General features: G+C 45.0%; 1 protein-coding gene across 4 annotated transcripts in view; it reads right to left on the bottom strand.

The window, feature by feature from the left end:
- Nucleotides 1–9,264: 9,264 nt before the first annotated feature.
- CPT1A (carnitine palmitoyltransferase 1A) overlaps nucleotides 9,265–24,827 on the bottom strand; it is a 119,238-nt gene continuing 103,675 nt past the window's right edge. For all 4 annotated transcript variants that reach the window (XM_073604569.1, XM_073604567.1, XM_073604566.1 and 1 more), the window contains exon 19: nucleotides 9,265–17,225. In XM_073604569.1, coding sequence (XP_073460670.1) covers nucleotides 17,127–17,225 — 99 coding nt within the window. In that variant the 3' untranslated portion in view covers nucleotides 9,265–17,126. The remainder of the gene's footprint in view (nucleotides 17,226–24,827) is intronic.

Below are 24,827 nucleotides of genomic sequence, written 5' to 3'. Positions count from 1 at the left end.
CAACTTTCCTTCTGCCTCTTCCCTGCTACTTCCTTTATTGTTTGTTCATTAAAGCATTGGAAAATATACTCAAGTGTTGGTGTCTACATCGTCCAGAGGTAAACTCAACGGAACCCTAGACCCGGTGCCGGTGAAACAGAGGTATTGAGAGTGAAGGTAACAGCCCGCTATAAACCAGCAGCTCCACTGAGAGTTATTGCTACATAGATTATATACATAGATAAGACAGATACTGTATGACAGCACATAGGGCTTTATATATATGAGCAAATTTTGATCAAAATTTGTAAAAGTGGAGCAATCATCAAGGGGGACCCCAGGAACTCTGGGAATGCGGGGGGGGGACACTCTGGTGACCAGAGGCCACCTTCCGCAGAAAGAATACACTAAGGTAAGGGGGAGGGGGGGCTACTGATATAAGCGGAAACCTTTATATCACTCCCCCCCTTACATCACTAACTTCCCCTCAGACTGGCCTGGCAGCACTGTCACTGCCCCCCCCCCCCCCGTCAGGTGCAAGAGATCAATGCAGCCTCACCTATGCTCATCAAATGCAGCCTCATCAGTGCCCACCAAATGCAGCATGCCCGTGCAGTGCCCATCAAATGCAGCCTACCAGTGCTCATCAAATGCAGCTTCATCAATGCCCACCAAATGCAGCCTTATAAGTGCCCACCAAATGCAGCCTCATTAGTGCCCATCAAATTCAGCCTCATCAGTGCCCATCAAATACAGCTTATCAGTGCCCACAAAATGCAGCCTCATCAGTGTCCATCAAATGCAGCTTATCAGTGCCCACCAAATAAAGCCTCATCAGTGCCCATCAAATACAGCTTATCAGTAGGGATGAGCCAAACAGCTTATCAGTAGGGATGAGCCAAACACCCCCCTGTTGGGTTCACACCAGAACATGCAAACAGGTAAAAAATTTGTTCGAACACGCGAACACCGTTAAAGCCTATGGGACACGAACATGAATCATCAAAAGTGCTAATTTTAAAGGCTTATATGCAAGTTATTGTCATAAAAAAAGTCTGGGGACCTGGGTCCTGCCCCAGGGGACATGGATCAATGCAAAAAAAAGTTTTAAAAACGGCCGTTTTTTCGGGAGCAGTGATTTTAATAATGCTCAAAGTGAAACAATAAAAGTGTAATATTCCTTTAAATTTTGTACCTGGGGGGTGTCTATAATATGCCTGTAAAGGGGTGCATGTTTTCCGTGTTTAGAACAGTCTGACAGCAAAATGACATTTCAAAGGAAAAAAAGTAATTTAAAACTACTATTAATGAATTGTTGGTCCGACAATACACATAAAAGTTAATTGATAAAAACGGCATGGGAATTCCCCACAGGGGAACCCAAACCAAAATAAAAAAAAAAAATGACGTGGGGAGTCCCCCTAAATTCCATACCAGGCCCTTCAGGTCTGGTATGGATATTAAGGGGAACCCCGGCCAAAATTTAAAAAAAAAAAATGGCGTGGGGTGCCCCTCAAAATCTATACCAGACCCTTCAGGTCTGGTATGGATTTTAAGGGGAACCCCACACCAAAATTAAAAAAAAAAATTGGCGTGGGGTCCCCCCAAAAATCCATACCAGATTCTTATCCGAGCATGCAACCTGGAAGGCCACAGGAAAAGAGGGGGGGATGAGAGAGCGCCCCCCCTCCTGAACCGTACCAGGCCACATGCCCTCAACATTGGGAGGGTGCTTTGGGGTAGCCCCCCAAAACACCTTGTCCCCATGTTGATGAGGACAAGGGCCTCATCCCCACAACCCTTGCCCGGTGGTTGTGGGGGTCTGCGGGCGGGGGGCTTATCGGAACCTGGAAGCCCCCTTTAACAAGGGGACCCCCAGAAATACCCCTACCATTTCACAAAAAAACTGTCAACAATGTTAAAAATGACAAGAGACAGTTTTTGGCAATTCCTTTATTTAAATGCTTTTTCTTTCTTCTATCTTCTTTCTTTTATCTTCCATAGGTTTCTTCCTCCATCTTCTTCTTCTTCTGGTTCTTCTGGTTCTTCCTCCAGTGTTCTCGTCCGGCATCTTCCTCCGCGGCGTCTCCTTCCCTTCTTCTCCTTAGGCCGCTCCGTATCCATGATGGCATGGTGGGAGGCTCCCGCTGTGTGACGCTTCTCCTCTTCTGACGGTTCTTAAATAACGGAGGGTAGGGCCACCCGGTGACCCCACCCCCCTCTGACGCACGGGGACTTGACGGGGACTTCCCTGTGGCTAGGGTTGTCCCGATACCGATACTAGTATCGGTATCGGCACCGTTACCGAGCATTTTCCCAAGTACTTGTACTTGGGCAAATGCTCCCGATGCTTCCCCCGATACCTAGAGGACAGCTGTGATCGGCGCGTGGGGGAGTTACAAGATTCTCCCCCAGTGGCTTTCACCAGCTTTAGTGACATACAGCGGTGATCGCTCACAGCTGACTGTCACTGCATCCTCCTCCGTGCCCCCTCCATTCCTCTGTGCCTCTCCGTTGTCCCCTGCATTCCTCTCTCCTTATCTGTCCCCCTCCGTTCTCCCCCTCCGTTCCTCTCTCCTTATCTGTTGATGGGGACAAGGGCCATCCCCACAACCCTTGCCCGGTGGTTGTGGGGGTCTGCGGGCGGGGGGCTTATTGGAATCTGGAAGCCCCCTTTAACAAGGGGACCCCCAGATCCCGGCCCTCCCCCAGTGTGAAATGGTAAGGGGGTACAGAAGTACCCCTACCATTTCACAAAATAACTATCAAAAATGTTAAAAATGACAAGAGACAGTTTTTGACAATTCCTTTATTTAAATGCTTCTTCTTTCTTCTATCTTCTATCCTCTTTCTTCTATCTTCCTTTGGTTTCTTCCTCCATCTTCTTCTTCTTCCGGTTCTTCTGGTTCTTCCTCCGGTGTTCTCGTTCAGGCATCTTCTCTATGGCGTCTTCTTCCCTTCTTCTCCTCGGCCCGCTCCGCATCCACGATGGCATGGTGGGAGGCTCCCGCTGTATGACGTGTCTCCTCTTCTGACGGTTCTTAAATAACGAGTGACCCTGCCCCTCTCTGATGTCACGGGGTGTGCCACAGGCAGGGTTGTCCCGATACCACTTTTTTAGGACCGAGTACAAGTACCAATACTTTTTTTCAAGTACTCGCCGATACCGATTACCGATACTTTTTTTTTAATGTCACGTGACAGTTTTTTTTTTTGCTATTTTTGGGGGGGGGGGGGGGTGAACGTTGTATGTGTGTGTGTGTTTTGTTTTTGTTTTTGTTTTTTTACAAGGGGGGTGGGGTCACCGGGTGGCCCTACCCTCCGTTATTTAAGAACCGTCAGAAGAGGAGAAGCGTCACACAGCGGGAGCCTCCCACCATGCCATCATGGATGCGGAGCGGCCTAAGGAGAAGAAGGGAAGGAGACGCCGCGGAGGAAGATGCCGGACGAGAACACTGGAGGAAGAACCAGAAGAACCAGAAGAAGAAGAAGATGGAGGAAGAAACCTATGGAAGATAAAAGAAAGAAGATAGAAGAAAGAAAAAGCATTTAAATAAAGGAATTGCCAAAAACTGTCTCTTGTCATTTTTAACATTGTTGACAGTTTTTTTGTGAAATGGTAGGGGTATTTCTGGGGGTCCCCTTGTTAAAGGGGGCTTCCAGGTTCCGATAAGCCCCCCGCCCGCAGACCCCCACAACCACCGGGCAAGGGTTGTGGGGATGAGGCCCTTGTCCTCATCAACATGGGGACAAGGTGTTTTGGGGGGCTACCCCAAAGCACCCTCCCAATGTTGAGGGCATGTGGCCTGGTACGGTTCAGGAGGGGGGGGCGCTCTCTTGTCCCCCCTCTTTTCCTGCGGCCTGCCAGGTTGCGTGCTCGGATAAGGGTCTGGTATGGATTTTTGGGGGGACCCCACGCCACACCGGAAACATGCGCCCCTTTACAGGCATACTATAGACACCCCCCAGGTACGAAATTTAAAGGAATATTACACTTTTATTGTTTCACTTTAAGCATTATTAAAATCACTGCTCCCGAAAAAACTGCCCTTTTTAGAACTTTTTTTTGCATTGATCCTTGTCCCCTGGGGCAGGACCCGGGTCCCAAACACTTTTTATGACAATACCATGCATATAAGCCTTTAAAATTAGCACTTTTGATTTCTCCCATAGACTTTTAAAGGGTGTTCCGTGGCTTACGAATTTGCCGCGAACACCCCAAATTGTTCGCTGTTCGGCGAACTGGCGAACAGCCGATGTTCGAGTCGAACATAAGTTCGACTCGAACTCGAAGCTCATCCCTACTTATCAGTACCCACCAAATGCAGCCTCATCAGTGTCCATCAAATGCAGCTTATCAGTGCCTACCAAATGCAGCCTCATCAGTGCCCACCAAATGCAGCTCATCAGTGCCCACCAAATGCAGCTCATCAGTGCCCACCAAATGCAGCCTCATCAGTGGCCACCAAATGCAGCCTCATCAGTGCCCATCAAATGCAGCCTCATCAGTGCCCATTGAATGCAGCCACTGTGCCCATCAAATGCTCCCACTGTGCCATCAAATGCTCCCAATGTGCCCATCGAATGCAGCCACTGTGCCCATCGAATGCTGCCACTGTGCCCGCCCTCCGTCTGCCTGGCACTTACCCTGTCTCGGTGGGGCAGCGGGTGATGGCGGTGGGCGGTGAGCAGTGTCCTCCACGCTCCTCCATGTCCTCGATGTCTTCTCCTTGATAGGCGTCCAATCACAGCACCTGTCCAATCACAGCGCCTGTCATTTCAGCCAATCAGGTGATGGGTAACAGACCCGAGCACCTCATGGGTGGAGAGGCGGTTCAGTGTTAGGAAAGCGAATATTCATTTGCTTTTCTAACACACCTGGGTGAACTGCGAGCCCTAAGCATGGCGCTCGCTGTTTACCTATTTTGATGCCTATTAGAGCCTATGGCTCTAATCAGGTGCTTCAAAAACACCCCCCGCCGCTGTAATTCAGGCGCCTGGCACCCGAAAAGGGGCCGGGCGCCTGAATAGGGGGTGGAAGCGGTGGCCATGGATAGATTCATGCAATGCATGAATCTATCTATTGGTGATAAAGGGGGTTGCTGGAGAGAGGGGGCGGCGCCAGTGCGCCCTTATGGACTCACCGCCACTGATGCAGACTATGCCCGCCCTTTCCTCCCCCATTCATAGAAGCTGTAGTTTAACTTCTATGAATTAAATGTGATCTAAAAATTATGGAGGGGGAGTGGACATTTCAGTTATCCACTCATGCCTTATTCATACACAGGGCTGGTGCTACCACTGGGCAAACTAGGCAGTCGCCTAGGTTCCCCTGCTGCCTAGGGCGCCCGGCCACTGGTTTTCCTACTCCTTTCTCTCTACAGTAAGTCTTCAGCAGGCAACCGCACACCATTCGCACATAGTGTCAGAGGCGCAGCGGTGGCGGAGGGCTGTGTCCCAGGCTCCGTTCACATCTGAGCGATGCGGTTCGTGGGCGGTTTTGCCGCGATTCGGATCGCTCAGATGTGAATGGAGCCTTAAGGTGAATTTAAGGTGGATTTCAAATCACATGTACTATACAAACCTGGCAAGTGAGGAAATATTTCACAACATGCGCTCCAGGAAACTGATTGCAATTAACCAAGTTTTGCTGATTACTGTCTTAGTCCTGCAACTCATTTGTGTTCCTGTTACCCAATCATTACTGTAGGCTGGTTTGCACACACAAGACAAACAAAGTTGTATTAACACTAATAAATTGTGAAAGTTAGAGCAACACGTCCTCATTTACTATGACAGCAGTTATTATTTTACAGTTATAATGATTGTAAAGTTGAGCGAATTACAGAACTAACATATTAATGTTGAAACTCTACATTTATTGAGAAAACACAGTGCTCTCCAAGCCAGTTACATATATTGCAAGGATGTTAGCAAATGTCATTGCATACTCTTACCTGTTCCTGCTCAGTTGATACAATACATGCAAAATAAGTTAGGGGAACAGGACGTCATCATATAGACATTTAATGGTTATGAACATAGGTCAGAACTGGAAATTGTCCTTGGGACATACCATCATTAGAGTGATCATTATTACAACAAACCATCTAATAACTCAACACGACAGGACCAAAACATAACATAACCATTCAGGTTGGAGCCGATGTTTTACAACCCAAGACAATTTTTTTTTGTTTTGGATAGGATATGAATAGGTTAAAACCTCTAGTATGTGTTTATTACTTTCTGTATCCCTGTTGAGAAGATCTCCACTCACTATTTCCCCAGGTGGCTACTGTCACTGGGAGGGGAAGATGGAGGGGAATGCAGAGTTTACTGTTGTCACCAAAATTAGAGTAAATGGGATATCTTCCAATGGGCACAGCCAGTGCCTGGACAAGAACAACCAGTGCCCAGGGCAAAGATGCCAAACTGCGCCCCCCCCCTTCCCTCAGGGCACCCACATCCCTGCAATAAACCATTGCACCCAGGGCAGCCGCCCCTCCTGCCCACCCCTTGTCCCGGCCCTGGGCACAGCTGCTCTGGCGACATTTCTATAGGGTGGTATTTCCACTAATTTTGAGGAGATTCCCTCTTACTTCCTGCTGTGTCTCTGGGCAAAGGAATTGCTGGGTATATCATTAAAAAATATATAAGCAACAATGAAAACTATTACAGGGTACCAACTCCAAAAATAAAAATCTTGAATAACTCTATAATATCAGGTATGCAGGGGAGTTGCTAGGTCTGCAAAAGATCTGGGGCTAGAGCCCATAGCAGCGAACACCAACCTTTTTGTTTTGGGGGGGATTGAGGCACGTGGGTGGTAAGCAATTTTTTGCAGGCAATGACTGGTGTTGGCACTTCAATTATCACTTGCCACATCTCCTGCCACCAGATGTAGCTTGTCACTTGCCACCGTCACCTGTCTCCAGGTGCAGCTTGTTACTTGCCACCGTTACCTGCCATCAGATGTGGATTGTCACTTGCCACTGTCGCCTGGCACCAGATGTGGATTGTTACTTGCCACCGTCGCCCTCCACCTAATATGGATTGTCACTTGCCACGTCACCTGCCACCATTTGCAGATTGTCATGTCATCTGCCACCAGATGTGGATTGTCACTTACCACGTCACCTGCCACCAGATGTGGATTGTCTCTTGCCATGTCACCTGCCACCAGATGTGGATTGTCACTTGCCATGTCACCTGCCACCAGATGTGGGTTGTCACTTGCCACCGTTGCCTGCCATCTGATGTGGATTATCACTTACCTTGTCACCTGCCACCAGATGTGGATTGTCTCTTGCCACGTCACCTGCCACCATTTGCAGATTGTCATGTCACCTGCCACCAGATGTGGATTATCACTTACCACGTCACCTGCCACTAGATGTGGATTGTCTCTTGCCATGTCACCTGCCACCAGATGTGGATTTTCACTTGCCACGTCACCTGCCACCAGATGTGGGTTGTCACTTGCCACCATTGCCTGCCATCTTATGTGGATTGTCTCTTGCCACGTCACCTGCCACCATTTGCAGATTGTCATGTCACCTGCCACCAGATGTGGATTATCACTTACCACGTCACCTGCCACTAGATGTGGATTGTCTCTTGCCATGTCACCTGCCACCAGATGTGGGGTTGTCACTTGCCACCATTGCCTGCCATCTTATGTGGATTATCACTTGCCACGTCACCTGCCACCATTTGCAGATTGTCACGTCACCTGGCACCAGATGCGGATTGCCACTTGCTACTGTCGCCTGGCACCAGATGTGGATTGTCACTTGCCACGTCACCTGCCACAAGATGTGGATGATTGCCTGCCACTATTTGCGGATTGTCACTTGCCATGCCAGCCAGTGCCACCAAATGTGCATTGTCGCTGCATTGGTGGCAGGCTGGCAGCACTGGCCCATTTAGTTCTGAGTGAGGGCAAGAGTGCGGTGATGCAGGACAGGCAGTGAGAGATGATGTCACTGCTCCCCGCCACACCTCCGACATTGCAGAGGCCCGCACTGTGAGGGTGGAAGAGTGGTGATGCGGGGCAGGCAGAGGGAGGTTATGTCATCTCTGCTTGTCTGCCCGCTCACTTCTGTCATCCACCTGCCAGCCTCCCTCATGCAGCCCGCCCGCGGCCCAGCTTCAGAAAGGCCAAGGCCTGCGACAAGAGACTCTGGGCTTTGGGTCCCAGATTCGGGGCTATAGCCTCAATAGCCACCCCCTAGCGACGCCACTGCAGGTATGTATAAATCTTGAGAACATTCATTTTTTTTGCTACCAAAGAGAATAAAAGTTGCATCAGAACACTGGACCCTATGTTAATAGAAACTGAATAAAATATGTTAATCAGGCATAGTTATATAGCAGTGAATGTAACATTCACTGCAGGTGAATCAATTACTGACATTTAAAACATGCACCAGGAGCATCCACCTGCACTGAATGCATTCACTGCTTTATAAATGTGCCCCAAAGTGTATCTAAGCTCAGAAAGAAAAATGTAATATTTTGCAGCTTACCAGTCCTTAGATGTGTTGGCTGCTTTAGTTTTCTTTTTTCAAGATCATTTTTCTTTTATTTGTACCTGGTGATTCAGCCAGTAACACACTTTCTGTCCTAAGTAACAATGCTCACTTGTTATACTATATCTATGGAGTATAGCCTTTGTCATCTTAGGACAAGAAGTTTGCTAGGACTACAGAACAGCTCCTTCTCCTCCTAACTGGATGGGAGGGGGGGGTTGTTCTATAGTTCACAGTACTGAACTGGGCAGCGCTGATAACACTTCAGTGCAGTTTAAAAAAGAACATTACAAATTCACTGGATTTCTGACAGGCTCAGGAAGTATATTTCTGTAATTGCAGTGTTTTTAATCACTTGATCTCCGGAAGATTTACCCCCTTCATGAGCAGGCCATTTTTTGCAATACGACACTGCGTTACTTTAACTGACAATTGTGCAGTTATGCGACACTGTACTGTGTGTATTACCAACAATCGGTGGATGTTGGCAGAAATTCACAGTAGAAGTGGCCTGCGGGTGGCATGCGCACCCCCCTGCAGGCAGAAGGGCAAATTCACGTATATATACGTGATTCTGCCCAAGAGAGCCTCCTGCTGTTCCATGACTGCTATGGGGCAGACAGCAAATGGTTAAGGAAAATGGGGAAATGTGCATGTATTGCAGAGATGTATCGAATGTTTTTTTGTTTTTTCATTTTGCCCAGGCATACACTTTAAACAACTAAAAAAAAGCATAACACAACTGGAAAAGTTAAATTAAAGTTTTTATTAATGACAGTCTAAATCCAATATCTTAGCCAGTCTAAGATTTACACCCAACAGAGCACATTGTATTTACATGCAGTGGTACTTAATGTTACAAAAGAAGAGGACTTCTACATAAATTGATATGCTTTAGTAAATTCAAATTCAAATTAAATAGAAGAAAAAAAACATTTTGTCAATTACATTTCCCATCTGTCAGAACAATAGTTTACATTGGCAGCTTCTATAATATGTAAACACCCGAGTGTACATCAGATTTCACCTACACCACTGAATTAATAACAAATTTGACTAAATAATTCAAATTTGACACTAGTCGGTCATAAATAGTGCACATTTATACAGCCTCCTCAAAGTAGTAGCTATACTTGTGTGAGACAATGTGATTAAACCGAATAGACTTTTAATCTAGAGTTTATGTACAAGGTATGATAAGCTTCCTTCAATTCTTAGTTCATTGCTTACACAGTACATTTAAAGGTGCAGTCCCCCAAATAGTGTATGTTTTAAAGGGTTTGTTCATTTTAATACTGTACTATCAAGGTCATGTGTTATTCAGTTATGCTAAAATAACACCTTAGCCCTGTTTGTTGAGGTCACCAAGAGCCACTAAGCGTTACAATGACATTACTCTACTACAGGCTTAGGGCTTATAAAATAAAAAACGTTAAATAAGTATAATAAAAAAAAGCTAGATTCTTAATAAAATTAAGGCTGATATTTGCTTTAAAGGCATAGTTCAGAAAGCACATTCATATCAGGGGAAATGCACCTTTAAAAAAAGATATGAAAAATAATAACAAAAAAGCATTCCATTCAGTTACTAATGAACATTCATCTTTTGAAATATAACCAAAATATAAATTGCTTTTTTTTTTTTTTTTTTAATGTTAACCAAAACCATGTAATAGACTCTTAATGTGCCTTTAACAAGTTTGTCAGTTCCACCTTTAAAGAAGTTCTTCACTGAAACAATTAATTTTGCTTTGGGTGGTAGTTGTGTAAAATGACTCTCTTTTCAAGCTTTGCCATTAAAATCTGGCTGAGATGTTCCTCTGCTGTGCTCCTCGTCCTGCTGCTCATAACCTCTGAGTATTGCAGGATTCTCCATTGATGGAGGCTGGAATTTAATGGGACACTGTTGTCACCTAAAGAATATTAAAAAAACCTGCTCACTGTTAAAAAAGACGTTTAATATTTACTTCAGTGCCAGGTGATGAAGAGTTATGCAGTCTGAAGAATCTTCAGCATCCAACACACCTCCATGTGAGTCTGATGCCTGGTTCTCTGCTGCGCACTATGGCTCCATCCACCAGCCCCTATGTCACTAGTCTGTTCTGTAGTAAAGTAGGGGGTGGTGGATGGAACCACACTTCACAGCAGGGAACCAGGAAGTGTGCCAATTCCAAACTTTGTTTCGGCAGTAGTTGCTTTTCAACACTGGAGATAAAGGACACCTGCATGCCAGAAAAAAAACATTTTTCGAAACAGCAATAAGGGGACTTTAAAGGTGACGTAACGCACAGATCATAAAAATGTTTATTTATTATACAACATAAAAAATATGTAAATACAAACGAATATTAAAAACGAGCAAGAAATATCGACTATTGAAAGCAAGCAACCTTTAGCTTCCTCCTTGAAACCCCTCCCATGGTTTTTCCATCAGTTTATTAAATAGAAGGGTACCATTGGGATCATTATAAAGGTATACAGGCGATCCCGTGTTATAAACAAGATAGGGACTGTAGGTTTGTTCTTAAGTTGAATCTGTTTGTGAGTCAGAACAGATATATTTTTTAAGTGTAGCTCCAGCCAAAAAAAATGTTTTTACGCTTTTTGGATAGCATAGGGATGGGTTAACACCCCTGTAATGTTTGTTTTGCTGTCCGTGCCCCTGTTCAGAAGAACCTCACTTTCTGTCCCAATGACAATTAGATTTTGAAAATTTTGGGTCGTTGTGGAAGCAAGCCTTGGTGATAAAGCATCAGTGGAGGCACTTTTTTTTCCCATAATAACTCTTACAGGAGTGAATTTCCCTTTCTAGGGGTAGAGTTCCTCTCACTTCCTCTTGTCTACCTCAGTTTGTAAGTAGGAGTCATTTGTAAGTCGGACGTTTGTAACTAGGGGACTACCTGTAATAGTTTTTTTCCCCTGTTTGGGAATATCTCTGTTTGGGTCGAATTTATCGTCCTGTGGTAGATACACCTGACTTGTTTTTTCTATATACATGGCCTACTAGTATTGGTGGGGACAGTTCACTTTATGCATGAACCTCAGTGACACCTTGTGAAGGCTGTTCAGTCAACCTTTTGAGAATCGATGGTAAGAGTTCCTTTGGTTTATCCTCCTTCACAATGTGGTCGGTTTTGGATGTGACTGATGACACTGATGATATTATTGCTTACTGAATTGTTGTTAAAGCCCCCTTTTTTTGAAATCTATACTCTGTTTGTATAAATGACTTGGAAAAGATTTGTCATAATATAGTGTTTATATATTGTATATACAATGCTTTACGGCTCTGAAGAAGCCTCCTGGCGAAACATGTCGAGCGAAGAGCATTTGGCAACAACATAAGAATTTGTATTTAATATTCCTTGCTTGTTTTCAATATTTGTTTGTATTTACATATTATTAATGTTGAAGTATAATAAACAAACATTTTTATGATCTGTGTGTTATGGCACCTTATTGCTGTTTCAAAAAATATTAAAAGTCTTATTTTACAGGGTGCAGTATTTTAACTTTCTTCAGGTGGCAAAAGAGTCTCTATAGGCAGAAAGTGTGAGAGGAAGAGACTGCCTGAGGAACTCATTAGATATAGACAGTTAGGACTGCTAAGAAATATATAGAGTACAGATATTTCAGAAGGACCATAACTGGAACAATTTTTTTTGTGTGATCTGGCTGCATAACATTTCGTTTTCATATACAAAACAATTTTAAAACAACTGATAGGCTAGCAAATATCAAGAAAACCGATTTTCCATCAAGATGGAAATGAATCTTTGGAAGAGAAATCGTTAGTAAGATATGTTAATATTTCGAATATTCAGGCAGTGGTGGGCAAAGCTGCTCTGACATTTCATTAAGGGTTAAATTTACTTTATTGGAAAAACATGTCTTATGCAACCCTACAGGGAAACAGTTTGTCTATTAGGGTCTATGCAAGCGCAGTACCAAGTGACCACATTCAATAGGAAGAGAACAGGGCCACTACAAGGCTGGGGAAGGCCACGACTTGTGCCCGCTGATCTAAGGTAAGTAAAAGTCAGTACATATAATAATCGCCTCCTTCCAAGAACCTTCACCCAAAATAAAATGAAGATATTTGAGCAGCGACCTCTAAATATATTCACATCTCTGTGACTCTTGAACATATCCTAATATACATTCAAGCATACTCCAAAATAGGCTATTGGTATCCTATAAAATGTCAACATTCTACAAAGGTTGTGCACAGTCAGCTATTACTGCATCATTTTCTTGATACTCTGTATATAGATATGGAGGCATCTAAAGCCTCTTAGCCAACCAAGCACATTCTAAATCATCATTTTTGTAGTCACTCATCTATAATCCTTATATATATCTAAGGTTTCTTCAAACCCCACCATAGCTTCTATGTTTGGGAGTCTTGTATACATAAGGCACTGTCACAGAATTTTCCTTTCCCGACACAGGGGTGGCCAAAATGCCCATACTTTCCCAGTTCACCACTTCAAATGTACAAAAAAGGTTTACAAATATGGCACAGGCATTTACAAAAATACAAACTGAAGTAATGTCTCCCTAAATTGTTACTTACAAAGGCCAATCACAAACACATCAGTGCCAGAGATCTGTGATAAGTGTTTGTTCACACTGACCGGGCTACAACCTAAAACTGCAACTTTGCTGTTGTAAAAGCCAGAGAGGTTATGCAGGTGAAGTTACAACAAATAGCAGACTAGATCATCAGGAGTTTTTTTAATATTTAATAGAAAATGTATTTCATAAAAAGAGATCTGATTTAGGTCTTGGCAATCAGAGCTCGGCCTCAAAGGTGTGAATAGACCCCAAAAGTGGATAGCTGCACCCATTCCAATTAATGAAGCTCTTCCAGTATTGCTTTAGTGCAATACTGGAACCTAAGTTATCTAGTTTAATTAGGCTTGTTATCTATTTTATGGCAGATTTTGTGCAGTTATGAATACACATTTTGGAGAGCTGAGATTCAAAAGCATGGATCATACCGATTATGGAGAGCAAGGTCCAATAATGTAGAACTGGACCAATTCCAATATCCAGGTTGCCAAAAAGGCCTGAAATAAATGCTTCTGGTCAACAGATTAAAAAAACTATCCTATTAGATTCTAAACGTGGTTCCTATATTCTTCATGAATATATCTGCATTATGAAAAATATATTCCATCTTTCGTGTTACCTTTTTTTTCAGTGCTGTACTTTTCCAAACCTTGAGCCATATAAGTATGCCATTCATTTTTGTACAGGACCTACTTACAGATCAGCACCATCTTTAAAAGATACCCATTACAACCAAGCAGATTCCAGTAGACATTGTTTTGTTGCATGTAGTTACAAAATCTTAATGACAACATAGACACAATTAAAGTGGTAGTAATCTCTTACAAGTGAAAATCCACTGACAAGCTGGCTTTTTAGAACAGAAGAGACCCTAGTGGCCTCTTCTGTCACAAATGCCCCACCTGCCTGTCAGTAGGTAATGTGATCTGAGCCACACATGCGCAGCTCAGACCATATTTATGGCCAGCTCTGCATGCTGCAACGATGTGACTCCTGTGCCCATGGGTGGGAGTGACGTCACCTATGGCACGGCCATTCAAGTGCCTGAGGATCGTGAACCCTGAAAGAAAATTGGGCGAAGATGGAAGCTGACGGAGAACAAGGAGAGCCTTGTCAGTGCCTGGAGGGCTCCATCTGCATGTAAGTCTATCAAAATGTACTAGTATGCAGTACATACTAGTACATTATGATCTAAGCCTGCATGAGGGACCATTAAAAAAAAAATAAAGACTTTACTACTGCTTTAACACTTTTAAGAGGAAGAATATGATTTGAAATCAAAACTCTACTGGCTTTAAAGGTTGAACACGTTTAATTGAAGTGTACCTGGTAAATGTACGAAGCTGCCATCAACCTGCTGTAGCAGGCACCAGTCTATACTTTCAGTTTTGTTGTAAGCGTGCCCTAGCAGTCTTCAAAACTGGGACGCTGTAATATGCAAATACCAACCAGCTCCTGTGGCCAGAATTTGGGCTGGCCTCTCCCATCTCACTGTTGGCTTATCTCTGAGACATCACTGGCAAACAATGAAGGGCAAGAGGTGGCATGGGATGAACCCTAACTCTTGACCTTCAGGAGCTGGTCAATATTTGTATATAAGAGCTCCCAAAGTTTCAGGGCACTTGGAGCTCTCTGGAACTAATCTACAGGCATCTGCTCTAGCATTGAAGTGGCAGCTTGGTATACTCATTGGACTATAGATGTGCGTTAAAGCACCCTACTTTGTCTTATTTGTTACATAAACTTATACTTCAACCTATTCACTCCCTGGTCATTATTTTATTAAATTGCAGTTTTATATGTTACAGAAAATAGCTCTGCAAATTCAAGTACTTATTAAGATCACAAAATAATTTCAACTAACTATTTCAGTTAAGTTAACATTTGGTATTAAGGTAAGGTCCCCCAAGATAACTCAGCTCTGTTTAAATGTAGATAAATATACTTTCTCTGCCTATGTATCCTAAAAAGTTTTTTTAAAAGCTAAAATACCATTTGCCAGCTAATTAAGACCCATCATCATACTAAAAACATTGCGGCATCACAGCTTCAGACTTATTCAATAATATACTGCAATGTTCAATAACCCAGAGCAACCAGATTTCAATAAGTATAGTCAGTTCAGAGAAGAGTTGTGATTGGTTGCTAGGGCACTCTGTAAATTGAAAATCTGGTCCTGATCCTGGGGAAATAGTGGAGGGGTCAGAACCACTGGCTAAAAGTAATTTAGCTTGGAAAGCACCTTTGAAAGCAAAGTAACAGTGTACAGTTTATGTGATATTTACAGTAATTTAAATGAGGTTAAAGCAGACCTAGTCTGAAAATCTAAAACTTTGGCTGCCTAAAAGGGATTCATTAACACAGTTAAATGTGTCAAAGCATATAGTATAAATGTATATTCAGCAAATAGTTCCTGATTAGAAGACACAGTACACTTCCACTAGCAATGGTGCCTAGGCACCCTCTGTTTTTCTAGCCTTACAGAAGCCTATCAGGAATTCTACATCATCTGTGGCATATCCTGCCCACTCCTGTTTTTGATTACATTAATGGTGTTATCGGGACCTGAAGTCTAGAAGCAGAGAATGCTGCTTGGAGATAGCTGGCTTCCCTTCTAATATGATGATCACCTCACAGCCACACAGCACTGTGATATGGATAACAAAGTGAGCCTAGGCTAAAGAGCAGCTGCATTCCTACTGCAAGTTTTATATCATTCACTACTTGTCTGACACTGTTTGAAAGCTTATCTAAACCCAAGAACAAACATTTAATACATTGCAGCTTACAGTTTCTAGATTTGGTGGCTGCATTTATTTCTTTTTTTTGTAATCTTATGCCGTGTACACACTGACGGACTTTCGACGGACTTCCGACGGACTTGCGAACGAAAGGACTTGCCTACACACGATCACACCAAAGTCCGACGGATTTGTACATGATGATGTACGACCGGACTAAAATAAGAAAGTTGATAGCCAGTAGCCAATAGCTGCCCTAGCGTCGGTTTTCATCCGCCGGACTAGCATACAGACGATACAGGCGTTTTTTTTCGACGGGACTCGAGTCCATCGGAAAGATTTGAAACATGTTCCAAATCTAAAGTCCATCTGATTTTCGACCGAAAAAGTCCACTGCAGGTCCGATGGAGCCCACACATGGTCGGATTGTCCGACAGATTCGTCCCATCGGACCAGTCCGGTCGAAAAGTCCGCCCGTGTGTACACGGCATAAGAACATTTTTCGGCAAGTACAGAAAATACCATCGATCTTGTCAAAAATTCAGTATCCTTTTTACGTCCTATAAGCAAAAAAATATTATCTTCCTTCTATAAACTACTATTATTATCCCATGGAGATGAAGAGAGGAAGACATGTTTGAAGTCCAGCCTTTGTGACAACCATGGCTCCTTCAATACAGTGAGTGAGCACAACCACCACATCTAAGATCTGATAAGCTGCTGTACATTAAATTATTGTTTTGGAGTTTAGATATGCTTTATGAATAAGGCTGTCTGAGTCTAGGTCCCCTCTAAGCTTTACATGTTTTATGCACTTGGATGTAGATGAAGTTCTTGATCCACATGTCAACCATTTGGGGTTAGCTGTTGGCAAAAAAAAAATGAATAAATAGACGGACTGTTTAAAAGATGGTTGGATGACCAAGTTGAAAACAAATCATGACAAAAAAAAGTAATGCGTGTAATGTTCGGAGTATAGCAAATGAGGTTATACACAGCTATATATACTATTCCAAAATATAAGAAGCCCTTGTAACATTTCTGTCTGACATTCCAGCAGCAACTGAAATGATATGAAGTGTATGTACGTTCCACAGGCCTTGAAACATAAAAGTGTATAAAAGAAAATTCTTAAACCGATGTAAGGTGAACAGGTCTGATATGGCCTGTCATTTCGCAGTCACTACATTCAGCAACTACAGAGTCTATTTTCTTATGTTGCATTGTGTATGTTTTAGAACTTAGATTTGTGTCTGAATGATTTTTCTGGTCTCTTTAGGAGAAAAATATGAGTGTATTACTTCTTGGCCTTGTTGCAGTTGTTTGTACTGTTGTTAAATAAACCCATAATTTCAAGCACTGCTTGTCTGATGTGCTGTCCAAAGCGATGTGAATCCTAAGGGGAAAAAAAAGTATATATTTTAATTGCCACAGTGTTTCGTTATTGTTTTAAATTAGAGATCATACAGTAATGATTCGAAAGCCCAGGTTCACATTGACAGCAGGACAGCCGAACTCGCACGATTTCATTCCAGCATGTCAGTTCTGACTTTGGGGGCAATTTCAGAGACACCTGTGCGGGCTGCTGCACAGATGTCTATGGAAATCACACCCCGAAGTCGCCAAAAGTAGTACAGAAACTACTTTTGGGAATTGGTGCGGTGCCGCAAATGCGGCGTCGCACCGATTCTGATGATGCCATTGCCGGCAATTGCTGTCAACATGTCAAATTGCATGCCAAATCGCTCCAATGTGAACCTATGCTAAAAGAAATTTTAATTGCAGTTGATTTATTCACATAGCATTAGCCATTTTAGTGCTTAAAGCGATATTAAAGTGATTGTAAAGTCTCATTTAAAAAAAATAAAAAACAACGAACATGTCATTCTTACCTGTTCTGTTGTAGGTGATTTTGCACAGGGCAGCCTGGATCCTCCTCTATTCGGGTCCCTCTTCGCTTCTCCAGCCCCTCCCTACTGTTGAGTGCCCCCACAGCAAGCAGCTTGCTATAAGTTCACCCGAGTTGTGGCTCCGTGTATCCATTCAGACACGGAGCTGTGGTTCTGCCCCATCCCCTCTCTCTCCTGATTGGCTAACTGACTGATTGACAGCAGCAGGAGCCAATGGCTCTGCTGCTGTGTCTCAGCCAATCAGGAGGGAGAGTCCCGGATGGCCGAGGGACTTGTGGACATCGCCAGATAGAGATTGGGCTCGGGTAAGTATTAGGGGGACTGAGGGCGGCTGCTACACACATAGAATGCATTAAGATAAAAAGAACCTTTTGCCTTTACAACCTCTTTAAAGCTTCATGTTTTTTATTATTATATTGACAAATAATAGGATTTTTTAAAACAGCTTACCTGTAAAATCCTTTTCTTTTGAAGGACATCACGGGACACAGAGCCACAGTAATTACTGATGGGTTATATAGGTATCACTGGTGATTGGACACTGGCACACCCTATCAGGAAGTTCAACCCCCTATATAATCCCTCCCCCTTGCAGGGATACCTCAGTTTTGTAGCCAAGCAATATAGTGTATTAGAAGAGGGGCGGGACCTCTGTGTCCCGTGATGTCCTTCGAAAGAAAAGGATTTTACAGGTAAGCTGTTTTATAAAATCCTATTTTCTTTCTCGAACATCACGGGACACAGAGCCACAGTAATTACTGATGGGATGTCCCAGAGCAATGCTACCTGAGGGGGGGGAACCACAACCAAGTAGGGTGCAATCAGACCTGAGGACCCTGTACCGCTGCCTGCAGCACACTACGCTCAAAGGCGATATCCTCATGCCTTCTCACATCCACCTGATAGAATCTGGTGAATGTATGAACTGAAGACCAGGTTGCGGCCTTGCAGATTTGAGCCATAGAGGCCTGGTGATGCACTGCCCAAGAAGCACCAATAGCCCTTGTGGAATATGCCCTGATCTGAAACGGAGGAATCTTCTGTTTCAAACCGTAAGCTTGAATGATCAACTGTCAAATCCATTTAGAAATGGTAGCTTTTGACGCTGCCTGTCCTCTATTGGGACCCTCTGGCAGCACAAACAAAACATCCGTCTTGCGGATCTGAGCAGTTGCCCCTAGATAGGCCTTAACTGCTCTTACTACATCCAACGAATGTAGAGATCTCTCTTCCATGGAACAGGGATCTGGAAAAAAGGAAGGTAGAACAATGTCTTGGTTTAAATGAAAATCAGAAACCACCTTCGGTAAAAAACTAGGATGAGGGCGTAGTACCACTCTATCCTTGTGTATAATCAAATAAGGCTCCTTACAGGAAAGAGCTGCTAATTCTGATACTCTTCTAGCAGAAGAGATGGCCACCAGAAAAATTAATTTCCTTGTCAACAAGACCAAAGGAATCTGACTTATTGGTTCAAAAGGCCGTTTCTGTAACACAGCCAGGACCAAGTTCAAGTCCCAGGGGTTTAGGGGCGCTTTAACCGGAGGATTAAGATGCATCACCCCCTGCATAAAGTTTCGGACCAAAGAATGCGAAGCAAGTGGCCGCTGAAATAATACTGATAAAGCAGAGACCTGGCCCTTGATGGTACTCAAGGCCAGCTTCATCTCTAATCCCATCTGTAGAAAATCAAGGATTCTACCTATGACATATTTCCTGGGATGCCAACCTCTGGATTCACACCAGGTTATATAAGCCTTCCAGACTCTATGATAAATCACCCTGGAAGCTGGCTTCCTTGCATTAATCAAGGTAGATATGACAGGACCTGAGAGCCCACGACTCTTCAGAACGTGGGTCTCAATAGCCAAACCGTCAAATTTAGCGTTTGTAAGGCAGGATGGAAGACTGGACCTTGAGATAACAGGTCTGGGCGTTCCGGTAGTGTCCACGGGGAACCTACTGTCATCCTTACTATTTCTGCATACCAAGTCCTTCTGGGCCAAGCGGGGGCCACCAGAAGTACCGACTTCCTTTCCTGCCTGATCCTGCGAAGGAGTCGTGGTAGTAACAGAATAGGCGGGAATGCGTAAATCAGTGAGAACCGATGCCACGGAATCACCAACGCATCCGTCCCGCATGCAAGAGGATCTTTTGTCCTTGCCACAAATCTGTCTATCTTTTTGTTGAATCGGGATGCAAAGAGATCTACATCTGGAACCCCCCATCTTTGGCATATGGCCCAAAAGACGTCGGGATGCAGAGACCATTCCCCTGGAAGTAACTGCTGGCGACTTAGATAGTCCGCCTGCCAATTCTCTATTCCCGGGATGAAAACTGCCGATATGCATGGCACATGCATCTCTGCCCAGACTAAGATCTGGTTCACCTCTTTTTGAGCAGCTCGGCTCCGGGTGCCTCCCTGATGATTGACATAAGCCACTGCCGTGGCATTGTCGGACTGGATCCTGACCGGACAACCCTGTAGCCTGATAGTCCAGGCCTTTAGAGCTAGATGTATCGCCCGGATCTCCAGAATGTTGATGGGTAAGGTCCTCTCTGTCTTGGACCATACCCCTTGGACCGCAGCCTGTTTCAGAACTGCTCCCCAACCTGACAGACTGGCATCTGTTGTTACCACCGTCCAGGTAACCGGTAGAAAGGATTTCCCCTTCTGCAGGTTTTCGGGTATGAGCCACCAATTGAGGCTCTGACGCACCGCATGCGACAGGTGCATCGGAAAGTCTAATGCCTGAACCTTCTTGTTCCAGGTCGACAGAATACTGTGTTGCAGCAGTCTTGAGTCAAACTGAGCATAGGGAACTGCTTCGAATGAAGACACCATCTTCCCTAGTAGCCTCATACAAAGGCGGACTGAGGGACCCTTCTTGGTCCTTACTGTCAGAATCAGCTCTCTCAAAGCAGTGATCTTTGCCTGGGGTAGAAATATTTTCTCCTGGCTTGTATCTATAATCATACCTAAATACTCCAGTCTTCTTACTGGTTTTAGGAAAGACTTTTCTAAGTTGAGGATCCAACCCAGGTGTTCTAGATACCTGACCGTGGTCCTCAAGTTTCCATTCAAAGAGGCTACCGACCGGTCTATCAAGAGCAGGTCGTCTAGGTATGCTATGACAGCTATACCCTGAGCCCTTAATCTGGCCAGAGGAGGAGCCAAGATCTTTGTGAACACTCGAGGTGCAGTGGCTATCCCGAAAGGCAGAGCCACAAACTGGAAATGGCGCCCTCCTACCTCGAAGCGCAGAAACTTCTGATGAGCAGGAAAAATGGACACATGCAGATATGCATCTCTGATGTCTATTGATGCCAGAAATTCTCCTCCCTGCAGGGTGGGAACTACTGTTCGAATTGATTCCATGCGGAAGGATTGAATCCTTAGGAATCGGTTCAGATCCCTTAAGTCCAAAATGGGCCTGACATCCCCATTTGGCTTTTGGACCGTAAAAAGGTTGGAATAGAAGCCCAATCCCTGGTCCTTTGCGGGAACTATCATAATGACCTCCTGCGACAAAAGTCGCTCTAACGCTAGAAGGAGCGACTGCTTCTTCTCTGGGTCTCTGGGAACATTTGATCTGAGGAACCGAGGAGAAGGGAATTCCTGAAACTCCAGCTTGTACCCTAAGGTTACCGTGGAGATTACCCATCTGTCCTGGAAGTCCTCGTGCCAGAGCTCTGAGAACTGTCGCAGTCTTCCCCCCACTCGAGTGAGCGGAGGCGCCCCCTCATGCAGAGGTCTTAGTGTTTTGCCTAGTAGGCTTCTTTCCCCAGGACTTCTTTTGTCCCTGGGGTTGACTCTTGTCTCTGGACCCCGATGGAGGCGGCCGTCGAGACTGCCTGGAGGCTGAAGCCCCCGGCGCTGGGGAAAGAGTCCGTTTGAAAGAGGGACGCTTACTCTTCTTCTTGACAGGTAAGAGAGTGCTTTTCCCACAAGAGATTCTCTTGATATAGTTATCCAAGTCCTCTCCAAACAACCTTGCACCACGAAATGGAAACCCAGCCAGTAGCTTCTTACATGGTGCTTCGGCTGACCAATTTTTCAACCATAGGATTCTACGTATATGCACCAACCCCAGTGAAAGACGGGAGGTTTGCACGATAGAATCTCTAATGGCGTCAACCACAAAGCATAAGGCCGCTGGAAGGTTAGCAAACCCCTGGGCCTGCTGTTCAGGTAATACTTTGATGACCTGCTTAACATGGTCTCTTAAGTATTGACAGACTCCAATCGCTGCTACTGCAGGTTGGGCCACTGATCCTGCTAAGGAGAAAACATCCTTCAATAGGGATTCCATCCTCTTATCTACAGGATCCCTGAGCATCTGAGCATTGTCTACAGGACAAGTCAGGCTATTATTTACGGAGGAAATGGCGGCATCAATAGCCGGTATTCCCCACATTTTAATAAACTTTTCTTCCATCGGATAAAGTGTTGAAAACTTTCTCGGCGGAAAAAAACGTTTGTCTGGGTGATCCCACTCAAAATAAATGAGCTTTTCAAGTAAAGTATGAACAGGAAAAGCATGTGCTGCTTGGAAAGGTTTCAGTGACCCCAAAGCAGAAGAGGATTCCTTAGCAGTTTCAGGTATGGGCAACTTAAATGTGGAGCGGACCAATCCAGTGAGGATCTGCACTAAGACTTTCTCCTCTTGGGAAGTCGCAGAGGGTCCCTCTCCACCTGATTCCCCCGAAGAGGAATCATCCGTTCCATCCCGATCCTCTGAAAGGGATTCATCTCCTTTATCCCAGAGCTCCTATGTCTGAGGGTCTTGGGGAACAGAGGAAAGCCTAGTGCGTTTTCTTCCACTGAGTGAAGACGTAATCACGGCCATTAATCTTTCCTCTAGACCATTAGTGGTTGAGGAAAAAACCTCTTGTGTAATATATACAGGGGCTGAAGTGCCAGAGGCAGGTGTAGCCCCTGACCCCGATGGCTCTCCCCGGCTAGCCGTCCCTGGCCCATCTTTAGGGGGGGAGGATGCTGCCGACAGGGGGCCCTCAGAACCTGAACGAGATCCCCTAGTGTCTCTGGTTCCTGGGGTGCTTGAACCTCTTCTACCCATAGTGCAAAGCAACAAGGTGTGAGGTATACAAATGAACACTGCCCGCTGAGCGATGTAGTCTGGCTAAAAGCCTTGCTACCCAATGCTCAGTCTGGTGTTACTTCAGTAAATGCTGCCTAGGAGAATGCCTGTGTCCCACCTTACATGCGACCGTCAGCTCTGTGTCTCTCAGAAGGCTGAGTGCACCTGTACAGAGTGCCTTTAATAGCTTGCAGCTGGCCTGAGTGGGAGTCTAAGCACTCTGTGTTGACGTCCCGCCCCCTCCTCTACCGCTCCCCCCCCCCTCGAGTTTTGAAAAAAACGAGCGCTTCCCGCACTGCCGACTCTCCTGTCATGCTTCTGGAGAAAGGCTGGGGATGGGGGGGGAAGGAGGGAGGCTGGTAACAAGATCTGCCTGAATGGCTATCTTCAGAGATGGTGGCCATTAGGCCGCAGAGCCCGGGTGGTATAACCACTTTCTAGACCCCTGTGGCCCCTCTCTAGCCTGGGGGGGAACATTCAAACATGAGAAATCCCCCTTTCCACCTTACCTGTTTGCAGCCTGCTTGAGACACTGGGACATAATCAGCGATTACAACACCTGAGACAGACAGTCAGCATGTGCAGGTTTGTGCTCTTGGCAGCCCCCGGTGGTCACAATAGGCATAGCATGCATTTACCTTAAAGGAGAAAAGCCACTAGAACTCAAAAATTCTGTGGAATCTCCTCTTACCTTATCCAGCTGCAGGGTGCTGTTTACACAGACCCAATCTTCACCTCTCACGGTGGGCTCCGTTTGAAAAAAACATCAGAGACTGGGGCCCCCTACGAATAGGGGGATCCAACAGTTCTGGGACCGTAAAGTACCTCGCCAGAAATTAGGAAGTTTAAAGCCATTTTCTGATCTGCGGGGTCCAGCTCTCTAAAAAGAGAAGCATTACGGGTAAAACCTCGTTTCTTCGGACACGAGGCCCGGGTACCATTCAATTCGGCCATGAAAAGACACTTTGAATGGATCCGGTTCGCCTGGCTTGCCCCAGTATAGGATCTTAGGATATTCCCTTTGGAGCTCAGCACAGGACATCTTTACACGTCCATCACCTAAGACACTGGCGTAAAAACTGAGGTATCCCTGCAAGGGGGAGGGATTATATAGGGGGTTGAACTTCCTGATAGGGTGTGCCAGTGTCCAATCACCAGTGATACCTATATAACGCATCAGTAATTACTGTGGCTCTGTGTCCCGTGATGTTTGAGAAAGAAATATATATATATATGTTATACTTTTGCACAGAACAGCTACAATCCTCTTGATCTGGCCTCCTCCTCTTCAGCAAGTGCCCCCAAGGAAAGCCGCTTTCCATGGGGGCACCCGTGAGTGTTCGCTCTCAAGCCGCCCTGTCTGCATCTACCGACACAGAGCGAGTGGCTCAACCCTGCCCCCCTGCTCACTCGCCAAAGCATTTGATTGACAGCAATGGGAGCCAATGGCTCTCATTTCCATCAATCTGTCCAGGGAGGTGGGGAGACATCGGCAAAAGTCGCTGCCCTCGCGCACATCACTGGATCGTATTGGGCTCAGATAAGAATAAAGAAGGGCTGGGGGGGATTCTGCAGCACAGAAGGTTTTTAAGGCTTTAGAACCACTTTAAGAAAGTACACAAAAGTGACTATAACATGCCCTGCTCCTGAAGGTGCTCACAGACAATGTCCAGACCACTGTCACACAGACACACACTGGTATCAGCTGAATAACCAACCTGTAAGCATTTGGCTTCTGGGAGGAAAGTAAACTAGCCAGTGGAAACCCACATGAACATGGGAAGAACATACAAATTTCTTGCAGGTAGTGTAATTTGAAGGAACTGAACCCATGGCCAACAAAGACACCATGCTAAAACCAGTTTGTTTAGTGCAGGGGTCACCAAACTTTCTAAACAAAGGGCCAGTTTACTGTCCTTCAGACTTTAAGGGGGCTGGAGTGGAGTGGCCAGTGGAAATAGAAAATGCCCCAACATCAGTGGGAGT

Source organism: Aquarana catesbeiana, linkage group LG11 (genome assembly GCF_042186555.1).
Source record: "Aquarana catesbeiana isolate 2022-GZ linkage group LG11, ASM4218655v1, whole genome shotgun sequence".
Taxonomy (NCBI): Eukaryota; Metazoa; Chordata; class Amphibia; order Anura; family Ranidae; genus Aquarana; species Aquarana catesbeiana.
The sequence above is the reverse complement of the archived record's forward strand: the minus strand, read 5'-3'. Positions and strand labels throughout refer to the sequence as shown.